Genomic DNA, 19,318 nt, shown 5'->3' on the forward strand with positions numbered 1-19,318 from the left:
AAAATGTTATTTGTTACCATTAAGAGATGAGGGTGGTGCCAAAGCAGAGAGTGGCTTATTCTTTACCTGTGATAGAAACGATATTGAGCAGCCTCCTCATGGTCTGTGGGCTGATGTCACTGAACCAGTCTTCAGTCACCAGCAGCTTGGTGAGGTCAAATGACATCTGTCTGGTGATGGTCCTCTGCATCTGGCGACGTCGGTATGTGTCCTTGACAGGCAGCGGGTGCACAACGACAAACAGAAAATCTAGTTAGCATAAGACTGGGAATATATGTTTGGATCTAGCGTGTTTCATGTTTCACTTGTTGTTTTAGTGATGTTGGTGATGCTTACGTGATGCTCATGAAAAATCTAAATTTTAAAACAAACTTTTATTGTTGTTTTTTTTATATATTTCTATGAAAAAATCCTGTTATAGTCTCAATAAAACTAGTGTAACAGCAAGAAAGAAAAAGCAGGATCTGCCTTAAAGCCACAGATTTAAAACTAACACAGCCACAGTACTCATTCAACAGAAACATACTCTACAGGGAAGTCTTAAAATAAATCCCTAATGACAAACTGAAATGACAAGTCAAACACCACCTTAACATTTCTCCTGACCCTGAAGAAGATTTAGAGAGAGCAGATGTTTCAGGGTCAACATGTAATCTCAAATCATGTCATCGTAAAACCTTATGTTTGAATGTACAGAGGAACACATGGATGGATCCTATCAGTGTTTAATAGTACTTAAATGCCGTCCACGTATACATTTCTGGGTCTGTTTTGCTCTGATTCGTCAAGATAACCCAGCAAAGGTCTGCACTATTAGTAAGTGAAGTGGTGTGAGAGAAACCAATCAAAAGGTATTCTTTCTCACACTCTCAGCCCCTTCCATATCATCTCCTCATGAGCCAAACATATAATTCTGTGTGACTGCAAATAAAAATCAAAGAGCCACTGTCCAAAGCTGAACAGTCATGACACACAGGCGAGCTATTGACACAGATATACCGGAGAACATCTGTGATGATATCAGACAGCTGCCATGGTCATGAGCCAAGGCAAGGCTTTTGGTTGACTTTGAAGTCGTAACGCCAGTCTCATGACCTCTTTCTCAGAGAGATGAAACATATGGCCACCACTCAGTCAGGCCTGAAAAGGTCTATCATACAGACAGCCCTGTGTGGCTGGCTGTCCAATATGTATTGATTTTTACTGTAGTTGTACATCTTACTGGCCCATTTATATGTTTTTGTTTTTGCTTCCTTTGTGAAACAAGTTCAATCATTCAGTCAACAAAATGGTTATACTTTGAAGTGGAAATACTGAATGCTGAGTTTCAGGTAATAATTATTTTCCTTAAAAAGAGGATTTGTTTAATGCCAATAAATGGAAATAAGATGGTAGATAAATGGAGATACCCATAATGCCATCCAAAACTTAAGAAGCCAAATGAAAATGGAGAGCCACTAACTGATTTTCTCCTCCTGCCCTCATTTTAATCTCCACTTGTAGAAAGAGGACCCTCCTGCCAAGAGCTAGCTAGTGGCAGAGGGCAAATAAAAAGAGCATGCCACCCCGTAATGAAAGGCCCAATACCAATAATTGACGGTGCTAGATAAACCCGAGGTACAAACAAATGTCAAACAAACAAACAAGAGAGGGAGGCGGGAAGGAAGAGGGGTAGTGGGAAGGTCTCGCAGGGGGGAGGAAAGCATCAGCGACAACAGCAGAGTCACTTAGCCTCCTGCCAGCAGACCTGGTGCCAGTGTTTTGTCACAGGGACCCACTGCTGCTAGGCCTTGTCATTAGGCTGTGGCAACGCAGCAGGAAGGATAAACAGCCATTACATCAATTACACCAGGAACCTTGGCCGCACACCGAGCACCTCTCTCTTTTCGTTTGTGTGTGTCTCCTTCTGTCCTCTGGCCTCTGAGATGCCTGCCAACACTGCGCATGTACTGAACACCCCCTTCAGGAAGGAGGCTGAAAAGAGAGAGCAGTGAGGGTTTCTAAGGCAGTATCTCTCACCCTCACCCAGTTATTTCTATTGAAGTTGTTGTGAACTAACTGCATGTTAATTTTGTTTGATTAATGTGATGACATCAAACATTCATTTTCAGCTTTATGATATTTCCAGATGAACATGAGTGCTGTGGGAATAAGTATGGTGGAAAACAAATTCATTTTACCCCATTGTATAAAAAAAACATCTGTCTCCATTTTGATTTTGTATCAAAAGCTTCTCTGAAATGTGTCATTTTAGGCTTTTTTGTTTTGTTGTTATAAGGTTAGCTTGGGGTATAAACTGTAAATATTTAGGGTGGCAATTAGAATATAATGTGCTTGATATATTGGTCCTGGTATATTGAATTTTGATTTACTATAGTCCTACTATTGGACTTGTATTTCACATATTGATTGTCTCTATTGCATCCACTGCCAACTCAGCAGGGGCATCCCTCTTTGAATTTCCTCTCCTCTTCCCCAAGGGCTTTTGTTTACGTGCCATGGTTCGTCCTTGTCTTCTCAAGTTAAAGAGCTTGGTGGGGTCAGGAAGCCTTGATGTGAGGCTATAAACCCCAACAAAACATTGCATGGCCTATTAAAAAAAAACTTGACTTCAATTGCTATTACCCTGCGGTTGAGGGCATTCTTGCTGCCAAACTTGGCCTGGTCTTGGCCCAAGCTGTTCTGAGACATCTTCCTCTCCATGTCTTCATGCCATCCTGGAGAGAGGGGGAGGAAGAGACAAAGTTAACAGCAGCTGACCAATGCTTGTGAATGAACAGCATAATTTAGATGTCTATTCAAATAGAACAACAGCTTCTGGACCTGTCAATCCATAGCCCAAAACTTGGTGCAAATCTCCATATACATATACAGTCTTATGTTAAAATATGTTGTATATAATCCCTTGTTCTTTACCTTCAACAGGCAATGCCTCTCCATTGGCGGGGGCTGCCATGCAAAGCTTTTTGGCCGTACTGAGACCTCTGCTGTTGAGGAACACTGGCAGGTGGACGATGTTCCTCATGTAGTCGTGGCCGTTGATATTGGAGTCTCTCAGCACACTATTGAGGTTTTGGTTGATAGCTTTTATGATGATATGGGGATCGCTGGCAAAGATGGAGATAAAGGGGCCTTTGGAGAAGAGTACCCTCACCTGGAATGAGAAAGGGACCATAAGTTAGTGTGTAAATGACATCTTTCACGACCTTTTTTGATATTCCATAAAATGTTTTTTTTCCAAACTATGCTATCAGCCTGTTGAACTACTATTATTATCTATATAGGGTTTTGAATGTGGACTTAGGTTCAGCCATGTGAAAAAGTTTTTAGCACAGCAGAATCCTCTGTGGAGTGTCTACTACCTAAATGGCAAAATGGATGGTTTACAATCTAATCAATCAACAACATGACAACTAGAGTCAACAGTCAGCTGTAATACTGTGAGAGCTGACTGTCTGCAGCACATGGTTTTGGGGATTTCCACTCTGCTGACTAAGGGACATTGTCCAAGTATCACAGGACTTTGCTTTGTGCTAAATGCATACATGGTTTGTTAACCACTGGCCAGCACCCTCAGGCTCGCTCCACAGGATGATGAACCTCCGTCTCTACAGCACCATCAACTAAGGCAACATCACATGATGTCTGCATCTTTAATACAGACATGTCTGGCAGGAAAAGTACACAGACTGAAGAAAAAAATAGATTTGATTTTGTCATTTGTGTAACCTACAAAATGGATTTCAGAGTGTGTTTGATCTCTGAACAGAAGATGGTTTCAGAGTGACTGGGAGGTGCTTGCAAAGATGAGAAGATTACATTAGAACACAGGAGGTTGCCATCTTCTCTGGGATTACTTCACCAAATAATAACATTTGGCTAAAGGAAATTCTATTACAGCAGCTGGGAGGAGGAATCTAAACTTGGAGGTGAGCTGAGGCAGCTGGGAACACCAGGGTGGCTGCACTGCAACAGAGATGTGTGGGCTCTGTGTGCACAGGTGAAAAGACCACTGCAGGTTAAGGCCACATGGCAGCTGCTTTACAAGAGTCTGTTTCATGGTTATAAATTTACCTGAGAAAATTTTATTTGTTTATTCTGTCTTGTTATCAGTCAAGAGAAAACTGCACTCATCATCCATGTGCCCATACACACAATCACGTGCGAATACACACCGTATCCAGCATTTGCAGCACTTTGTCCTGTTCACAGGCATCCAGCCCATCGATGATGACGGCCATACGTGTCTGGTTCTGAGTGAAGCCATCAATGGTTTTGGCCATTTTTGACATGAGTTCCACCTCGTGCTTCAGAACCTGGTGAGAGACGGGGGGGAAGAAATCAATGGCTCAAAACGATTAAATAGTTCATGTTTATTAGGAACTACAACTTCATAAGCAAATGAATTCAGCCACAACAACAGGATGTCATAGGATTTCCATTCGTCCTTGATTAGGTCCAATGAGGTGCATTAGTCTACCTTCATAAATCCTTCACTCTTGAGTTTGTGCAAGTTATTGGCAGCACTGTGCAGACGTTTCCTTTGGGAGTTAAGGACAGAGTCGGCCACTTGCCACCAGGTCCTACAGTTGAGCAGTAAAGCCAGGCCCACCACGCTGGTCATAGCTATCAGCACTGCATTCACTGTCAAGTTCTCTGGGTCCACCTGGAAAATAAAAGGATTTACACTATTAACTGGGGCATTCAGTGACCTAGTGGTTAGAAGGCATACTGTTTTAACACAGGGACCCCAGTGCGTTGATCTGACTCACCTTAAAGATGGCCAACAGGGCCATACCGGTGATCAGGCACCCTAGTGTCAAGGCAAACAGCACGAAGGAGGGAACACAACACGTTTTCTTCCACTTTTTACCTGCGGTATGAGAGGGATGTCATGTCATGTTAGGGAGATACACTGAGGGTAAAACATTAGGAAAACCTTTTTCTACCATTTTCTACACAGACTGGGATTACCATTATCTGGTAATATAGGATGTAGTTAATGAGGAAAACACTGGCTAAACAGTTATTTTTAATCACTGGTTATACTTACAAAAACTTCATTATGCTGAAAGAGCCCCATTCCCAAAAATTTAATTTTGCACTGATGCAAGTAAATACCAATATAGAAAACCTAATTTAGAGAACTGGGTTATTGTGCTATTAAACATGGATGCATTTCTCTTCTTTCTATTTCTATTTTGGTTTCATTATCAAACGAACTGCCCAGCAACTACTTATTATACTGATATCACCTCAAAACCACTATCAAATATTTCACTAGTCAATTGTCAACAGTTGTAAACATCAGATTCTTTTCAATCTCAGTAACAGATGGTGACTGTGTGCGTGCAGGCTAAAAGGTCACTACATGACTGACATCTAAAACCAAAGAGTGACGTCACCTTGGATCTCATCGTTCTTGAAAACCCTGAAGAGCCTTGTAGCCATGAAGCCAAACTCCCTCTCACATGCATCTGAGAGCGTGGCAATCATCTCAGCCATGGAGGTCTCCCCTCCAACGCTGGACAGACGATTATAATCCGTGAACAAGAACCTGTGTAACATATTGAGCAGGGGAGAGATGGGAAACTGATTATTTGCCACAACAACAACAACAACAACAACAACAAAAAGAACAACAACAAATGTTAACAAATGTATTTTTTGTCCTCTGAGACTTTTATTTTAATATCAATATATATCAATATAATAATAAATAAAAAAATAGAGTAAGAGTCTGTGTCCGTCTCATTGTCACCTGACAGGCAGGGCGCGGGTTGTCTGCTCAGGAAGTTCAGGAGGGTTGACAAACATCAGTTTGAGCAGTAGCTCCAGGTAGCCGACCTGGCGGGCCAGACGGGTGCTGATGACCCACGCCCAGTTCCAGCTTTCCCTCTCACGTCGGCTTCCAAAGTACACCAACACTGGATAGAGTAGAGGTTGTCAACCGAGGATTGTTTTTTTTTTTTTTTTTAATAATACCAGTTAATTATTATTATTAACATTATTATTATTATAAAAATGGTTAAGTTCTATTCTTAAATATTATTAAGTTCTCTTAAAAATCAACAACAATGTAAATTAAGAAGCTCAACTCATCCTGTTTGATATTGGTTGTATAATGGCGCCCTCTAGTGAGCAGTTTCAAAAGTATCATAAATAAAAGGTTTTCTTTGTATAAATGGAAAATGTATTATGTTCTATATTACTGTTGTTTTCTTAACAATCTGATGATTGAATCGACTGGCATTGCTGTAGCTGTCTGTACCAGTTTCTTAAACTCAGGCTCAGGACACAAAACTTCTCATAGTGCAATGAGAATATAGGAAAAATTCTCAACTTTTGTGTCAAAATATGTATAAACATTTCTATTTAATCTATTTGCAACTCCCCCAGTGTTCAAATTAAAACAGGACTTCCTCATAGTTATCAGTTCTCACTACATATTCTGTCCTCTCACCAAAGAAGATGTAGAGCAGGGCAAGGAGGCTGAGGGAGACAGCGATTGCCAGCTTGGGATCAACAGTAAAACCCAGGACCACAGCCACTGACCCACAGAGTAGCAATGTGAGGAAGACCACCAGCCATGAGAACTGGAACAGCGGCTCTATCTGCTGGCCTGCAAATGTCTTCATCTCATCTATAAAAAAAGAGAAGGAAAAGAAGTCAAAAAAGAATCTCAAGTCAGATGATCAAGTATAAGGGCAGATCAAAATATAGTACACAATGTGAGGATATGAAGTAACACGAAAACAAACCCTTTACTTAAATTATTACAGAGGGGTTGAAGAAACTGAGGAAAGGCATTGTCCAAAAAGGAACTTCCTCACTTTTCATCTATGTTGAATTCAGTTTTTAATACTGTTTGCTTACTTACCCTCCAGTTTCTTGAGAAGGAAAGACTTGCCGCTGCCCCACTGAGCATACAATCCAACACAGATAGGTGGCTGCATGGTGGGCTCACTCAGGATGTCTGCTAAAGCGCTACTATAGAGGTCATAACCCAACATGTCTCCATCTGACTCCGAGGGGGAGAGGTGCTCTGAGAGAGAAAAAAATAAACAGTGGTGAAGAAAATGAGAGAAGTTAAGCAGAGCAGCTTAGCGTTTTCTGATTTCTGAACCAAATTAGCTCAATTTATCACACATGCTTTTCTAAATAACAAGTAGATATGGGTCATACTGGCTCCAAATATCTGTGTGAGGATGCTTTTCTGGTGGGTGCAGTCGATGTTGTATGGTGTCTCTCCAGCTTTGTTGGGGCGGTAAAGCAGGCGACCATCTTTGGGGTTCCTCAGCAGCAGCTCAGCCAACTTTCGGCTCCGTCCTCGGATGGCAATATGGAGGGGCGTGTCTCCTTTCTGTGTGAAGAAAAAAAAACAAACTGATTATTTTCTGTCTGCTGAAAATCTGAAAAGTAACTATTTATAATCACTTAAAAAATAGTGGACCAAAGAAGAATCCCCCAGAAAAATAACAGCAAAAATGTATTGTTATGATGTTATGAAGGTTTTCTATACAAGTGTGAGTCGTGTGAGATATGTGCAAGAGTGTTTTAAACAGTACCTTGTCCACCGCAGACACTTTGGCTCCTCTATCCAGCAGCAATTCCACTATTTCTATATTCCTCATTTTTGTGGCTTTGATAAGTGGGGTCTCTCCCTCCTAAAACACAAAGACGCACAACATTTCATCATATTCATTCTAAAATGTATTTTGTACATTAGAGTCTATACACATTGGACCCTTATATTTACAATTAATCCAACACTACACAGTTGAAAAAAGATACAACACCCTTCACACAATAGTTTTTCAGAAAGAAAGAAAGACTTGGGTAGGTTTTTATGGGGTAATATTCAGTTTTCTGCCTGTATCTTTGATCAGTATTTTTACAGGTTTTACAGAAACAACAGGTTTTTGTTGTGTCTATTTTTTATTAACTATAGCAAATGCACAAATACTGTAAAATTTGATCACAGTACAGTATATGAGAAATCATGAAAAATAAAGACAGACGCATGGAACCTTGAGAGGCAGCAACCAAGTAATTCAAAGGATAAGAGCGATTGCATATTGCTCTTTTACACCTGAATGTGCATTACCTTTGTGCAGCTCTCTGTGTCAGGGTTACACTGCAGGATGTCTCTCACCATGGTAGCATTGCCTTTCTCTACTGCCCAGTAGAGGGCAGTCTTTCCATCCTGACATTGAAAGGACAAGGCAAATTACTAGCTTGTTTAACTTAGAAAAAATAAACTGGTAACAAAAATTGGTAACACCGTGCACAATGTGTCTGTTAATATAGCAGTAATACATCTGTGCAAGTCTCACCCATAGAAAAAAGAGGTAAATTAACAGTATTGAGTAGCAGTGTGACATTTCACACAGAAGACAAGAAGGCCACCTGCTTGCTTTCAAACATCAATAAACCAGCGATAATAGCGTGACAGGACTCCCACCTGGCCTCTGACATCAATATCAGCGTATTTGTTCAGCAGAGCTCGGACTATCTCCACATGACCTCCTCTCACTGCTCCAATCAGCATTGTCTCTCCACTCTGAACGAGAGAGATTGTGAAAGAGGCACAGAAGGGAAAAACAGACACAGAGAGAGACATGAAATGTATTTTTTGTAAATGTATCACATTGTATATCATATCCACCATTTTAAAAGATCCTGTTTGTGTCAAACATCAGCTGGTAATGCAAAAGGTGAGGAGGCCTCACCCTGTCTGGGACATTGACATAGGTGCCAGCATCCAGCAGATCCTGTACAATCTCAGTGTGTCCCTCCTTAGCAGCAATAGCCAGGGCTGTGTTGCCATCCTTGTCCGTCATGTTGACATTCGGGTTCCTCTTCAACAGCTCCTTGACAACTTCTGTGTAGCCGCCTTTCACAGCCACAATCAGAGCCGTCATTGAATTCTGAAAAAAACAAACAAAAAAAAGAGAAAAAAAAAAAAAACACAGAGAGGAGTCATTCGCAGATTTGAGGGTCCCTCTAAACCCTAACATTTCTCAGATGTTTTTCACTATTTGACTGGGTGTAAAGATTTTGTTTAATGTTCAAACATTCAAATGACAGATGTTCAATCATTTATGGCTGATCACAACAAACTGTATTTCCCACATGTTGACAGTTTATTTCAACAGCTCTGGGAGACACTACAGGCTTAATGACAACTTAGCACTGACATCTCATTTAGCGAGCCCAATAATTCATTTATTATATCCAGGCACTAGAGTCTCTTAATCACATATGAATTACTTGCTCTGCAACATTAGCTATTACAGTTCCATCTGATTATTGATGCCACATATAAAACTATTGCATCGTTCAGTTTGCATCAGCCCAGATGCAACATGAATTGAAGGAGCACAGATGTGCTGCGTCATAGGTGCGATCAATTATTTAATATTGTAGTTCACTGACACATTTGTGGCGCTTTGCCGCATTAAATCTTGATTGTGTGAAAACCACACTGGTGAGAACAGGCAGCTTTGTGTGTCATAGCACCCAAAGTGAGCCCAAGACAAAATTAGACCTGCTGTTAAGGTACTTGCTCAGACTGCCAAATCAAATGTTACCACTGTTCAGTAAAAACTGTCAAATACTACACTGTCATGTCAAATTACTGCATCTTCACTCAAAAACTAAAATAAGTTACTTTTCCGGACCTCCAACTCTTAAAGGCTTTTCAAACTTTCCAGACATGTTTAAGAATCATTTCAATTATTGATAATAATCATTACTTTATTAATAATCAATATTGTTTGAGTCTATTATCAATAATTATGTAAACTACAATTATAAATTGCAGTTCTACTTAATTGCAGCTTGACTATTAATCAAAGTAATTTACTAGACACTGTTAAGAAGACTCCTAATTATTCTGGCCTTGCTTGTTTATCGTGAACAAAACAAAACCAGCATAATGCCGCCCCAGTGTGTGATTTTAGATTGCATGCCGGTGTTCTGGAATCAGAGGTGTGACATGTAACACATCAGTGTTGTGTCGCGCCATGCCGGCTCTCCCTTTTACACAGACGTCCAGTCTTGAGCAGGCAGTATAAAGGGGTGAAAGACAGGAAGAGAGGATGCATAGTGTGTAAAAAGGTCAAACTTTGGGAAGCCGCTCAAATAGTAAAGAACCATTCAATAGAAATCTACAATCCACTTACTGCTCCCTCATGGTCCACATCAGCTCCATAGGCCAGAAGGTGCATTACACTGTCATAGTGGCCCTTCCTGGCTGCCCAGATCAAAGGAGTGGTACCATACTGCAAAGAAATGAAGAAAATAAACTAGAGTGCATGAGACAGTGCGTGAGACATGAGGCAAGAGATGATTTAGGCAAGTAACACAGGGACTTGTAAATAATTTTGAAGGAACACTAATAAAGAAAGGCAGAGGGGAGAAGGATTTGGGGCCTGGAGGGTGGATATAGGCCTAAGGACTGGAATCTTTTCAGCGCATATCACTAAATACATCTTCAATGTAATTAAAAACAAGTAAATGATGAACATCTTTCAGTATGTAGTTACCTTGTCTGAGCAGTTGACTTTGGCTCCGTGCTGCAATAAGAGATGGACAATCTCAGCGTGGCCGCGACCTGCTGCCCAGATGATGGGGTAGACGCTGTACTGTTGGGGCAGAGGACAGGGGTGAAGTCACCATGACAGTAACTAATGATCAGTGTCAGGCGTAAGGTCACACTGGCACTTTCAGCCACCTCACATGACTGAAGCAGCAAATGATGGGGCAGGTATCACACAGTGCAGTTGCGGAGCAGGGCTGTGGTTGTGTTGCGTTTTTGTTACTATAAAATTATGTTTACCGATATTTACAACTAACAATTTTCAGTTTACAGCCAGTGAACTGAAACACTGCATCACATTTATGTGGAGTAAACAATCAGAATAAAACACATCATGTGAACACCTCTTAACTACACAAAACATCCTATTGAGGGACTATTTTCTGAGATTAGATTGAGTGGTATAAACCTATCCTGTTTAACAGATGGAAATATGTCATGTTCTGTAAACATAAATATTATCTGTGTAACTTTCAATGCAGACATAAATGAAACACAGATACCAATGGTGCTAAAGGAAATATAGTGTGACCAGTCTCAGTACCTGACCAGTGATGTGGGGGTTGGCCCCTTTTTCCAAGAGCAGCTCGGCGACATCTGTACAACCTTTGTAGGCTGCCCACATGAGAGCAGTCCAACCCCCCTGAGTAGAAAACACACACACACACACACACACAATACAGTTAAGTTGAATTGAGAAATTACTAGGACACATGGGGAGAGAAGATTTGCTCATGTCTACCTCTGCATTCAGTATGTTTAATAATCTGGACATATAATTATCAGTTCTTCATTATAATAAGGTGTAAGAGCAACAATATTATTAAATACAAGCCTTACAGAATAGGTCAAATCTAAGAAGATTTTGTGGTCGGAAAATGTGCTATTTCCAGCTGGTGTGACACACTTTCCACTGAGTGAACAGTGTCCACAGTGTGGTTTATTATAACCCCACTGTGATGACTTGCTGTGATCTGTCCTGTGCAACTTAGACACACCTTGCACGGCAATGAGTCAGTTAATGTCCCGAGTCACTTCCATAACATTACAGAGGCTACAAATTTAAAATCAACTCTACAAGTCTGATGTCATTTAAACCTGTAACCGTTTAGTGCCAATATAGTATTCTAATGCATCTTTTATGCTACCTACTGATGGCAAATACTCAGCAGAATTGCTTTTTGGTTGCTGGAAATGCACATTAACTCTTGAATGGGAAATGCTTGCACCAGTAATACATATGTGTATCTCATCTTCATGTTCCCAATGGTCTTTTAATGAACATACAGAAAAGCTGCTAGAGGAGATCGGCAGACGACTGTCTGCCTCTGACAGTTCTGTATCCAGTGACTAAATCATATCACTGCCCCGTGCAGAGACAACCAGACCTCAGTAAATGGATTACTACTAGAGAGGAGCCATCACACAGAAAGTAATTTCATTTTATGACCATTTCAAGGCTAATGGACCATCCTGTTCAACCAGCACTGGGGTCATCACACCGAATAGAGACCATGAATGTGCATGTACAATCATGATATCATAACTTATTATACTTCAAATTGTTTAAATGCTACATTTTAATGGTCAGTTTAAAGTTTTAGCAGACTTTTGTGTTCTCACCATGTCTCGATGTTCCAGGTTAGCATTGTTCTCCAACAGTTCCCTCACCACCTCGATGTGGCCCTCCTTAGCTGCCGAGATCAACGCCGTCCAGCAGTCCTGCACACAGAGACAACTGGTCACCGTGCGAACTCCCATCAGACTCGAAATCCAGTTGGACAAATGTTTGTCCGAGCTTTACACAGGACGTCCTGGGAATGGTCAAAGCACTGTACCTACCAGCTGGTCGTACCAGGTGCTCATGGGTACACAATGTCGCATGAACAGACAAGAGTGTCAGAGAGTAGAGCATGAGAGACAAGAGTGATTACAACATGTGATGCTACTCCTTCCTCTTCTGCGTTAGTGCAAGAGTGAGCACAAGTTTGAGTGTGCCAGGTGTAATAGCAGGTTATATGAATGTGAGATGTTAATGAGAGGTATGTGAGCAAGCATGCGTGTGCTTAAGTGGAAGAACGTATTCATGCGTGAGTGTGTGCGTGAGGAGGCTGGCTTCTGGAGACACAGGGTGTTGGCCAGCCAGTGGATCCTGTCATTTAGTGAAAAGAGTGAAGGCAGAATTGTGTAATAAGTTGTCATTATGGCTCATGATGGCTCATAATAGCTGAGGACTAAATCCTAGTGTGGTGACTTCAGCAAGATGGAACATCACCACGGTCTTCATTGTCAAGTGGATGATGTGGTTAAAAAGACCACATTGTTTTTCACCCGTGCTTTAACTCTGATGTGCTCTCACTATCTCAACAATGCCACATGTACCTGTGTGTAGGGGTGTGCTCATATTAGGCAGTTTGAGATGTTATGCGAGTGTGTATGCATGCTTACAACATCATCCAAGTTAACGTTGGCTCCTCTCCTAATGAGCTCTTGTACTATCTCCAGATTGCCCTGCTCTGCTGCCACCATCAGGGGAGTCTGTCCATTCTGAAACAAGCAGAGAGAGGGAACCAACTCAAACTGTGATAAGGATTTACACAAGCTAATTAACTGTACTGTTTTCTCAGTAACCCTCAGAGAGAACTCACTGGAAAAAAAAAAAGGCAGATGGTGATGCTATTTGATGACTGAACTCTAATCCTACCGTGTATGACATCCAGATATTCAATCCCTTGATGAGATATGGCCTACGTATTGCTTTTCTATTAGTCAGGTTAAGGGGTAAGTATAGCATTGCGGAATGTTTTTCTTATTCTCAACAAATCTAATGAAAAGACCAAAACCAATAATGTGCTGATCTCAATAATTTCCACTCCAGCCTGTGTGTGGCTTTTGGCCCCAAGTCCATTCCTTCCTAATGAATACATAAATATAAAAACAGGTCATGAATATACTTTTTTTTTTTTTTTTTTAACACTTAAATCTGTAGTTTTAAGCTAATGCACTCTGGCAGGAGTAAACATTTGCTGGGGGCCATTATCAGTTGGGGATTTAGTTCGGTAGTATCTATAGCAGCGCAATGCTGTATGTGGCATTGGCATGAAAATAAACTACAGTACCCATGTTCACGGAAACGAAAGGTCAGGCAGTACGTCCAGTGCAATAATGGGGATCACTGATAAGCTTTTATGAGTCATAATAATAAGCTATATCAGGCTATGGTTACATAAAACTACTGACTTACTGGCTTTCCACAAAGCCTTCAAAACTCTCCCTCTGTTTCTTTGAGGGTACATTATATGAGTGTTAAGTTTTTCTATGAGTACAGAGGGTCTATAAAAGGTATTTATCCCCCCTTTGAAGTTTTCATGTTCTATTGGTTTACAACACTGCATCAAAGAGAACTTCATGTGGCTTTTTGACACTGATTCAGAAAAAGACAAAAGGGATCTCTACAAAGTTATCCAAAGGAATTAGGACAATGAAACATGAAAACTTTCCAGGAAAGTATCTCCTTTTTGTAGGCACTGTAATTCATACGCAGCCAAAAAAAATATTAACCTTAAGAAGATTTATTACTGTAGCTTCACTTTGTAAATGGCTTCACAATCACTTTCAGTAATGTCATCGTTTCCATTACAGCATCATAACACATCTAATACTCCTTTTCCCACAAAACACCTGTTACATGATCCTACAGAGACTCTGATTAATGCCTACTTATCCCTAAAATAAACATTCTGAGCCAACAGGGGGTTTGTTGTTATACGGCTGACTTACATCGCTCCTGCTGTCCACATCTCTGAACTTGTCCAAATGTGCTTTGATGGCAGCCAGGTTCTCCTCCTCCACATAACTGAACAGACTCTGGACGGCCAGGGAGGTCATCTTCAGGGAGGTGGTGGTATCCATGGCTGAGTGCTAAACACCTGCACACCACTGAAGAAAGCCAGAGGAAAGCAGATTAGCACAAACATTATATAAAGGACAACAACAATATCTGTGGCCAGAACAGCTAACTGCACGACACTACTGAGAGAGAAACAGAGAAGTTAAAATCATGGTCAGGAAGAGGGTGTGGTGTGTCTTTGAAGGGATGCTATGGAGTAAACAAACCCAACTCACACGCACAGACTAACTCATACAAACCAAAAAAAAAAGAAGATGTTACAATAGTCAGCCCAGCTATAAACATTACAAAATACAATCAGGAAAAAATGTGTTACACCTTTACAAAAACATATGAAACAACACATTTCTCAGTGACAGAAAATAAATACATGAAAATTCTGCTGTATTAATGTAGATTTACTGAACAAGTATATGTGTGTGTGTGTTTGTATGCAGTTCCATGTGCAGCATTTCTATGCTTTTTTGAATTTTCTGTCCTTTCAAAAGTTAAAGTAAAGGTAGAGAGAGTGTAATTTTGCTGTACAGGCACATCTGCAAACCACACACTTACACATATTAAGTGACCACAAAAACCACCACAAATAAATCCTCAACTTTTGGGACACGACACACATGCTGTATACGTGTCTGGCTCAGTGGTAATTTAAAGACTTTTTCTGCCAGGATGTTAAATCAGGTTACGTTATGACAATGCACTGAACATGCGCTCATTAAAACAGGAGCTAACAGGGGCACTTCAGTTCAGTCCAGTTCAGTCCAGTTCAGTTCAGTTCAGTCTGCCTGCTCATGCTGAAAACATGAACTGAAATTTATCTGCTCAGTATAATGAAGGCGGTGCAATCACATCGCTCCGCTTAAGAAAGTGCACCAGGTCATCCAATACCACTGAAGACAAACAATAGCCTTTAAACTTTCTTCCTCTGAAGTATTTGAAGTAATAATGACTTGGACAATTGATGCACTCGACTGTGTGGTCCAATTATATCAAGACCAACTTCAGGTCTACCCTCCTCCACTGCCTGAACCTGGACTTTGTGAAACTTGTGTACACTAAACAAGAAAAGTGCCCGAAAGTAAAATAGGTGCGCAGTTGCACAGTATTTCACTGCAACTGCCTTGCACTGATGGAAAAATATCAGTAAGATGCAGTTGGGTAACTGTCTGCATCTGATAAATCAATGCAAATGGCCCACTTATTATCTATAATTAGGCTCCACCATTTTATAGAATTATTTTAAATCCAGACGTAGACGATCATGTTCCTCTATTTACTGAGTCATTTTAACCCCTTTTAAGCAGGCAACTGGGCCAGGTTTTTTTTTACTCACAGCAAAATACTGGCAATGTAGTTGGAATTCATCAGAAATATTTACAAATTACATTTTTGTAACAATTTTGCAGTGACCGCCTCCTCTATTCAGGCAAGATCTCCTGACAAAGAGTCCCAGACTTTTAATGTAATGTATGTACAAGCTAACAAAAGAAAACCCTTTCAAATGTGGTTGCTTTCGGTGTATTAGGGATTCAGTCGATCGATGAAAAACTCATTAATGATTCATCAAGTTGGGCTCTTCCATCATGGTCAGCCTTACTTCCTGCCACAATGACAAAAAATTCATCAGCTGCATTCATGGCTTGCAAGTTGTCTCAGCAATGGGTTTCACATTAAGACTACCAAATAAGCTGCTCAGTATTTCACCATAATCCCTGAGACAAGCAGCTCAGGCTCAAGTTAATAAATGCTCAAATGTCACATACCTGTTGGGCTGTCAGTACAAAGGCCCAAAACAGTCAGTTCAGTCAAATTCAATGCTGCCAATCAATGAATATCTCCATATTCTTTCTTTTTATTACTAAACTCTGACCCTGTTTCTTCAGTCAGGGACCACCTATAACTGTTCTCCCATATCACACAGTGTCATGCCTAAGTGAAAAAAAAATCCTTTGTTTACAGTGAAGCTTGTTGACACACCCTCCTCAGCTCCTCGTCTCTCAGCACAATGGGTGGACGATAACACCACCAAGAACCAATCAGTAAACATTTAGCTCTCTCTCTCTGCTGAGCAATGATCAGATGGGAGCACACACATCCTCTTAACACAACACATACCCAGTAAAAGCCAGCAGAGACAAAACAACAATAAAGTAAAAACATAATAATTAAAGCCGCTAAGAAAAAGCACATAAAACATACAAAGATAAAAATAACCTTACCTTGGTGTAGGGTGAAACTTATATTTGGCTATTCAACACCAATCTTTTCTTCTCTCCCTTGCTCACTCAAACACTGTATCAACAAGCACTGCCAGGCTCACGCTCAGCATCCCCCCTTCACTCCAGGCGGAATATTAGATGAGGGGGTTGGCCTACGCCCATCTCTTCCCAGCACAATAGACACATGCGACCAGATTTCCATTCAATACATGCACTGGCTCGGCACCAATTTATACAGATAAAAGGGGAGAGACGATTAAGATGTTGGCCTAATTTGGGTGATTTCACTTTATGAGTGATGCAATAAAGTAACATTTGGCGTATATATTAATGGCAAGCTATCTCTGGCAGATTATCACTGTATTCACTTGAGTGTGTTTTAATGATTTAATAGCTCATCAGTTAAAGCCAAAATATTAAACTGATCCTGGTGCACTCCAGCTTTTTTGGTTTAAATATCCACTACTGTTTTCCATCTTAACCTTCCAGATGGGCAGGAAAATAATGATAAATTCAAATAAATATCACAATATTTTTGATTAAAGCCCTGACATTTATGAATAAGTTGAATGCTTTAGAGTAAGGCTCCAACTAAGAAAATAGTTTTCATAATAAATTATTTGGACTATTACTTTCTTGATAAATTCTTTGTAAAATAAAGTGTCAGAAAATAGTTACAGGCATATATCATAACTATCCTGAAGCCAAGCTGATATCTTCAAAAAAACAAAAAATATATTCTGTTAATTATATGCAAACGAACAAATGTTCACAGTTGAAAAGTTGCAAATGGTGAATTTGGCGGCATGTTTGATTTCAAAATGATTTTCTCCTTGAGAAAATTACACATCAGTTATCAAAAATGTTGCAGATCAATTTTAAAGAAGGCTGTGCTTTTAGAATACATTTACACACAAGAATAAGAAGGTACACAGGAAGAAATTTTGAAAAAGGAAATTAGTAGTAAAGTGATATGATAAGCAAACAGGTTGAGGCATTTGCTGCTTTTTGCTAAAACACTAAAATAAACATTGAAATATTTGTCACATAACCGTAAAGAAGGAAAGCAAAAATACATTTAGGGCAACTGAAACCCCAGGCAACCTCTTGTCTGGTTTCACTGCGTATTAGTATTATTTACATCAACATGCAGAATTGTCCAGATCTACTTTTGGGTCAGATGTAGTCCAGTATTTATGTAAAAACACAGACCACTAGATATCATCATAATAAATAGCAGTAGTCAGCTAGGTCATTATCTGAATACACACAAATGTAGGTAGTATGAACTTAGGAGGCAACACTGGATAGGATCTCTAAATTTAACCAATCAGCTCTTTGAGGCCTGTCATGTGGGTATGAAACATCTGAGGATTGACTTCCCTGACACGTACCAGGGTCTGCTCCAAAAAAACAGGTTCACAGGGTTGTTGGAAAACGTTAAAAAGAACAACTTTGAGGGGGCTCTGGGTTTTACTGAGTAAACCTACTACTTGGAACAAGTCCCTGGTCACAGGGGCTGCTGGAGAGAAAGAAAAAGGTCTAGACAAACAGCCAGCCAAGACACAGTGTCAACAAATAGGTGATAAACATGGTGCGGGTCTATACAGCATGTTTGCTTACTGTATCTGCAACTTTCTTTAAAATTTGTAACAAAAACCCCTAACGTTATCGCAAATCAGCCGCCCCTCCTCTAGACTGCGTGTCTTCGAGTTGTCAAAAAAAAGTAAACATCTGGATGACACACACATATCACATGGCTTCAAATGTGAACAGACAAAGGAAAGGAAAGAAATAATATATTTTGGGTTTTTTTTCTGGTTTACGATAGACAGGTTTTGACGGGCATGTTACAAGCAGTTTGACTTCCTGTGTTTAGTACTGTCACTAGGAAGCAACAGCAAAACACAAGCTAGCTTAACTCCCAACGGCTAACAGGCTAACGTTAGCTCAGAAAGGCTAGTTCTCCAACAGGTCTTTTATTTTTTTCACCTCTAAAAGTACAAAAGCGTACAAACTTAAGTAATCTTACCTAGGACGGGCTGTTCTGTAGACGTATGTATTTTTCCCAGTCCGGAGGATAACGTCAAACGTACTTTTTCATGTCATACTGTGGCTTCTTGGCTTGTATGTTGAACAGAGCAGTGTTTAGCAGCTACTCCCTGGCTGCTACAGTAATGCTCCACCTCCTACTACCCCTGGTTACAGTGGCGTAGTATGTGCCCCCCCAACTTTTATAGTAAAGACCCCACCTGACAGGGTTACTGTGGATGATACTTAAGTGCCCATTCTCAAATCTTGTTCAATCCTGATGCACTATAGTTAATAGTTACTTTTCTGATTCAGATTTTAAATACCTTTAATTATAATAAAAAATATAATATAATAAATATAATAATATAATTATTTTTCAGTACATGAAACTACCCAAGAGCATATAAAGTAGATAAAATGAGTTCCAGCTACAGCAGTAAAATGCTGCTTATACATAACGCAATCTGATTAATCTAAACCTATCATGTAAAATAATACAACATTCACATTTAATTAATGTGATTTTAAAAAAAAATGCAATTTTTCTGCATAATC

At 40.1% G+C, this 19,318-nt stretch overlaps 1 protein-coding gene across 6 annotated transcripts in view; it reads right to left on the minus strand.

Annotated features, from left to right (window-relative positions):
- Positions 1-18,915, minus strand: part of kidins220a (kinase D-interacting substrate 220a) — a 45,216-nt gene extending 26,301 nt beyond the window's left edge. For 5 of the 6 annotated variants that reach the window (XM_087170276.1, XM_087170275.1, XM_087170274.1 and 2 more), the window contains exons 1-22: positions 18,762-18,915; positions 14,384-14,542; positions 13,052-13,150; positions 12,227-12,325; positions 11,148-11,246; positions 10,551-10,649; positions 10,188-10,286; positions 8,733-8,930; positions 8,465-8,563; positions 8,108-8,206; positions 7,569-7,667; positions 7,186-7,363; positions 6,881-7,045; positions 6,464-6,643; positions 5,762-5,927; positions 5,406-5,557; positions 4,773-4,873; positions 4,481-4,666; positions 4,176-4,316; positions 2,917-3,154; positions 2,626-2,717; positions 67-211 (exon numbers count right to left, since the gene is read on the minus strand). In XM_087170276.1, coding sequence (XP_087026402.1) covers positions 67-211; positions 2,626-2,717; positions 2,917-3,154; positions 4,176-4,316; positions 4,481-4,666; positions 4,773-4,873; positions 5,406-5,557; positions 5,762-5,927; positions 6,464-6,643; positions 6,881-7,045; positions 7,186-7,363; positions 7,569-7,667; positions 8,108-8,206; positions 8,465-8,563; positions 8,733-8,930; positions 10,188-10,286; positions 10,551-10,649; positions 11,148-11,246; positions 12,227-12,325; positions 13,052-13,150; positions 14,384-14,515 — 2,866 coding nt within the window. In that variant the 5' untranslated portion in view covers positions 14,516-14,542; positions 18,762-18,915. Of the gene's footprint in view, positions 1-66; positions 212-2,625; positions 2,718-2,916; positions 3,155-4,175; positions 4,317-4,480; positions 4,667-4,772; positions 4,874-5,405; positions 5,558-5,761; positions 5,928-6,463; positions 6,644-6,880; positions 7,046-7,185; positions 7,364-7,568; positions 7,668-8,107; positions 8,207-8,464; positions 8,564-8,732; positions 8,931-10,187; positions 10,287-10,550; positions 10,650-11,147; positions 11,247-12,226; positions 12,326-13,051; positions 13,151-14,383; positions 14,543-16,729; positions 16,805-18,761 lie in introns of those variants that run through there. The other variant, XM_023393730.2, reaches the window with a different exon arrangement.
- Between the last annotated feature and the right edge of the window lie 403 nt (positions 18,916-19,318).

The sequence above is a fragment of the Seriola lalandi genome, unplaced genomic scaffold (genome assembly GCF_002814215.2).
Source record: "Seriola lalandi dorsalis isolate HSWRI2012SDOR001 ecotype SW California unplaced genomic scaffold, Sedor1 jcf7180002054942, whole genome shotgun sequence".
Lineage (NCBI taxonomy): Eukaryota > Metazoa > Chordata > Actinopteri > Carangiformes > Carangidae > Seriola > Seriola lalandi.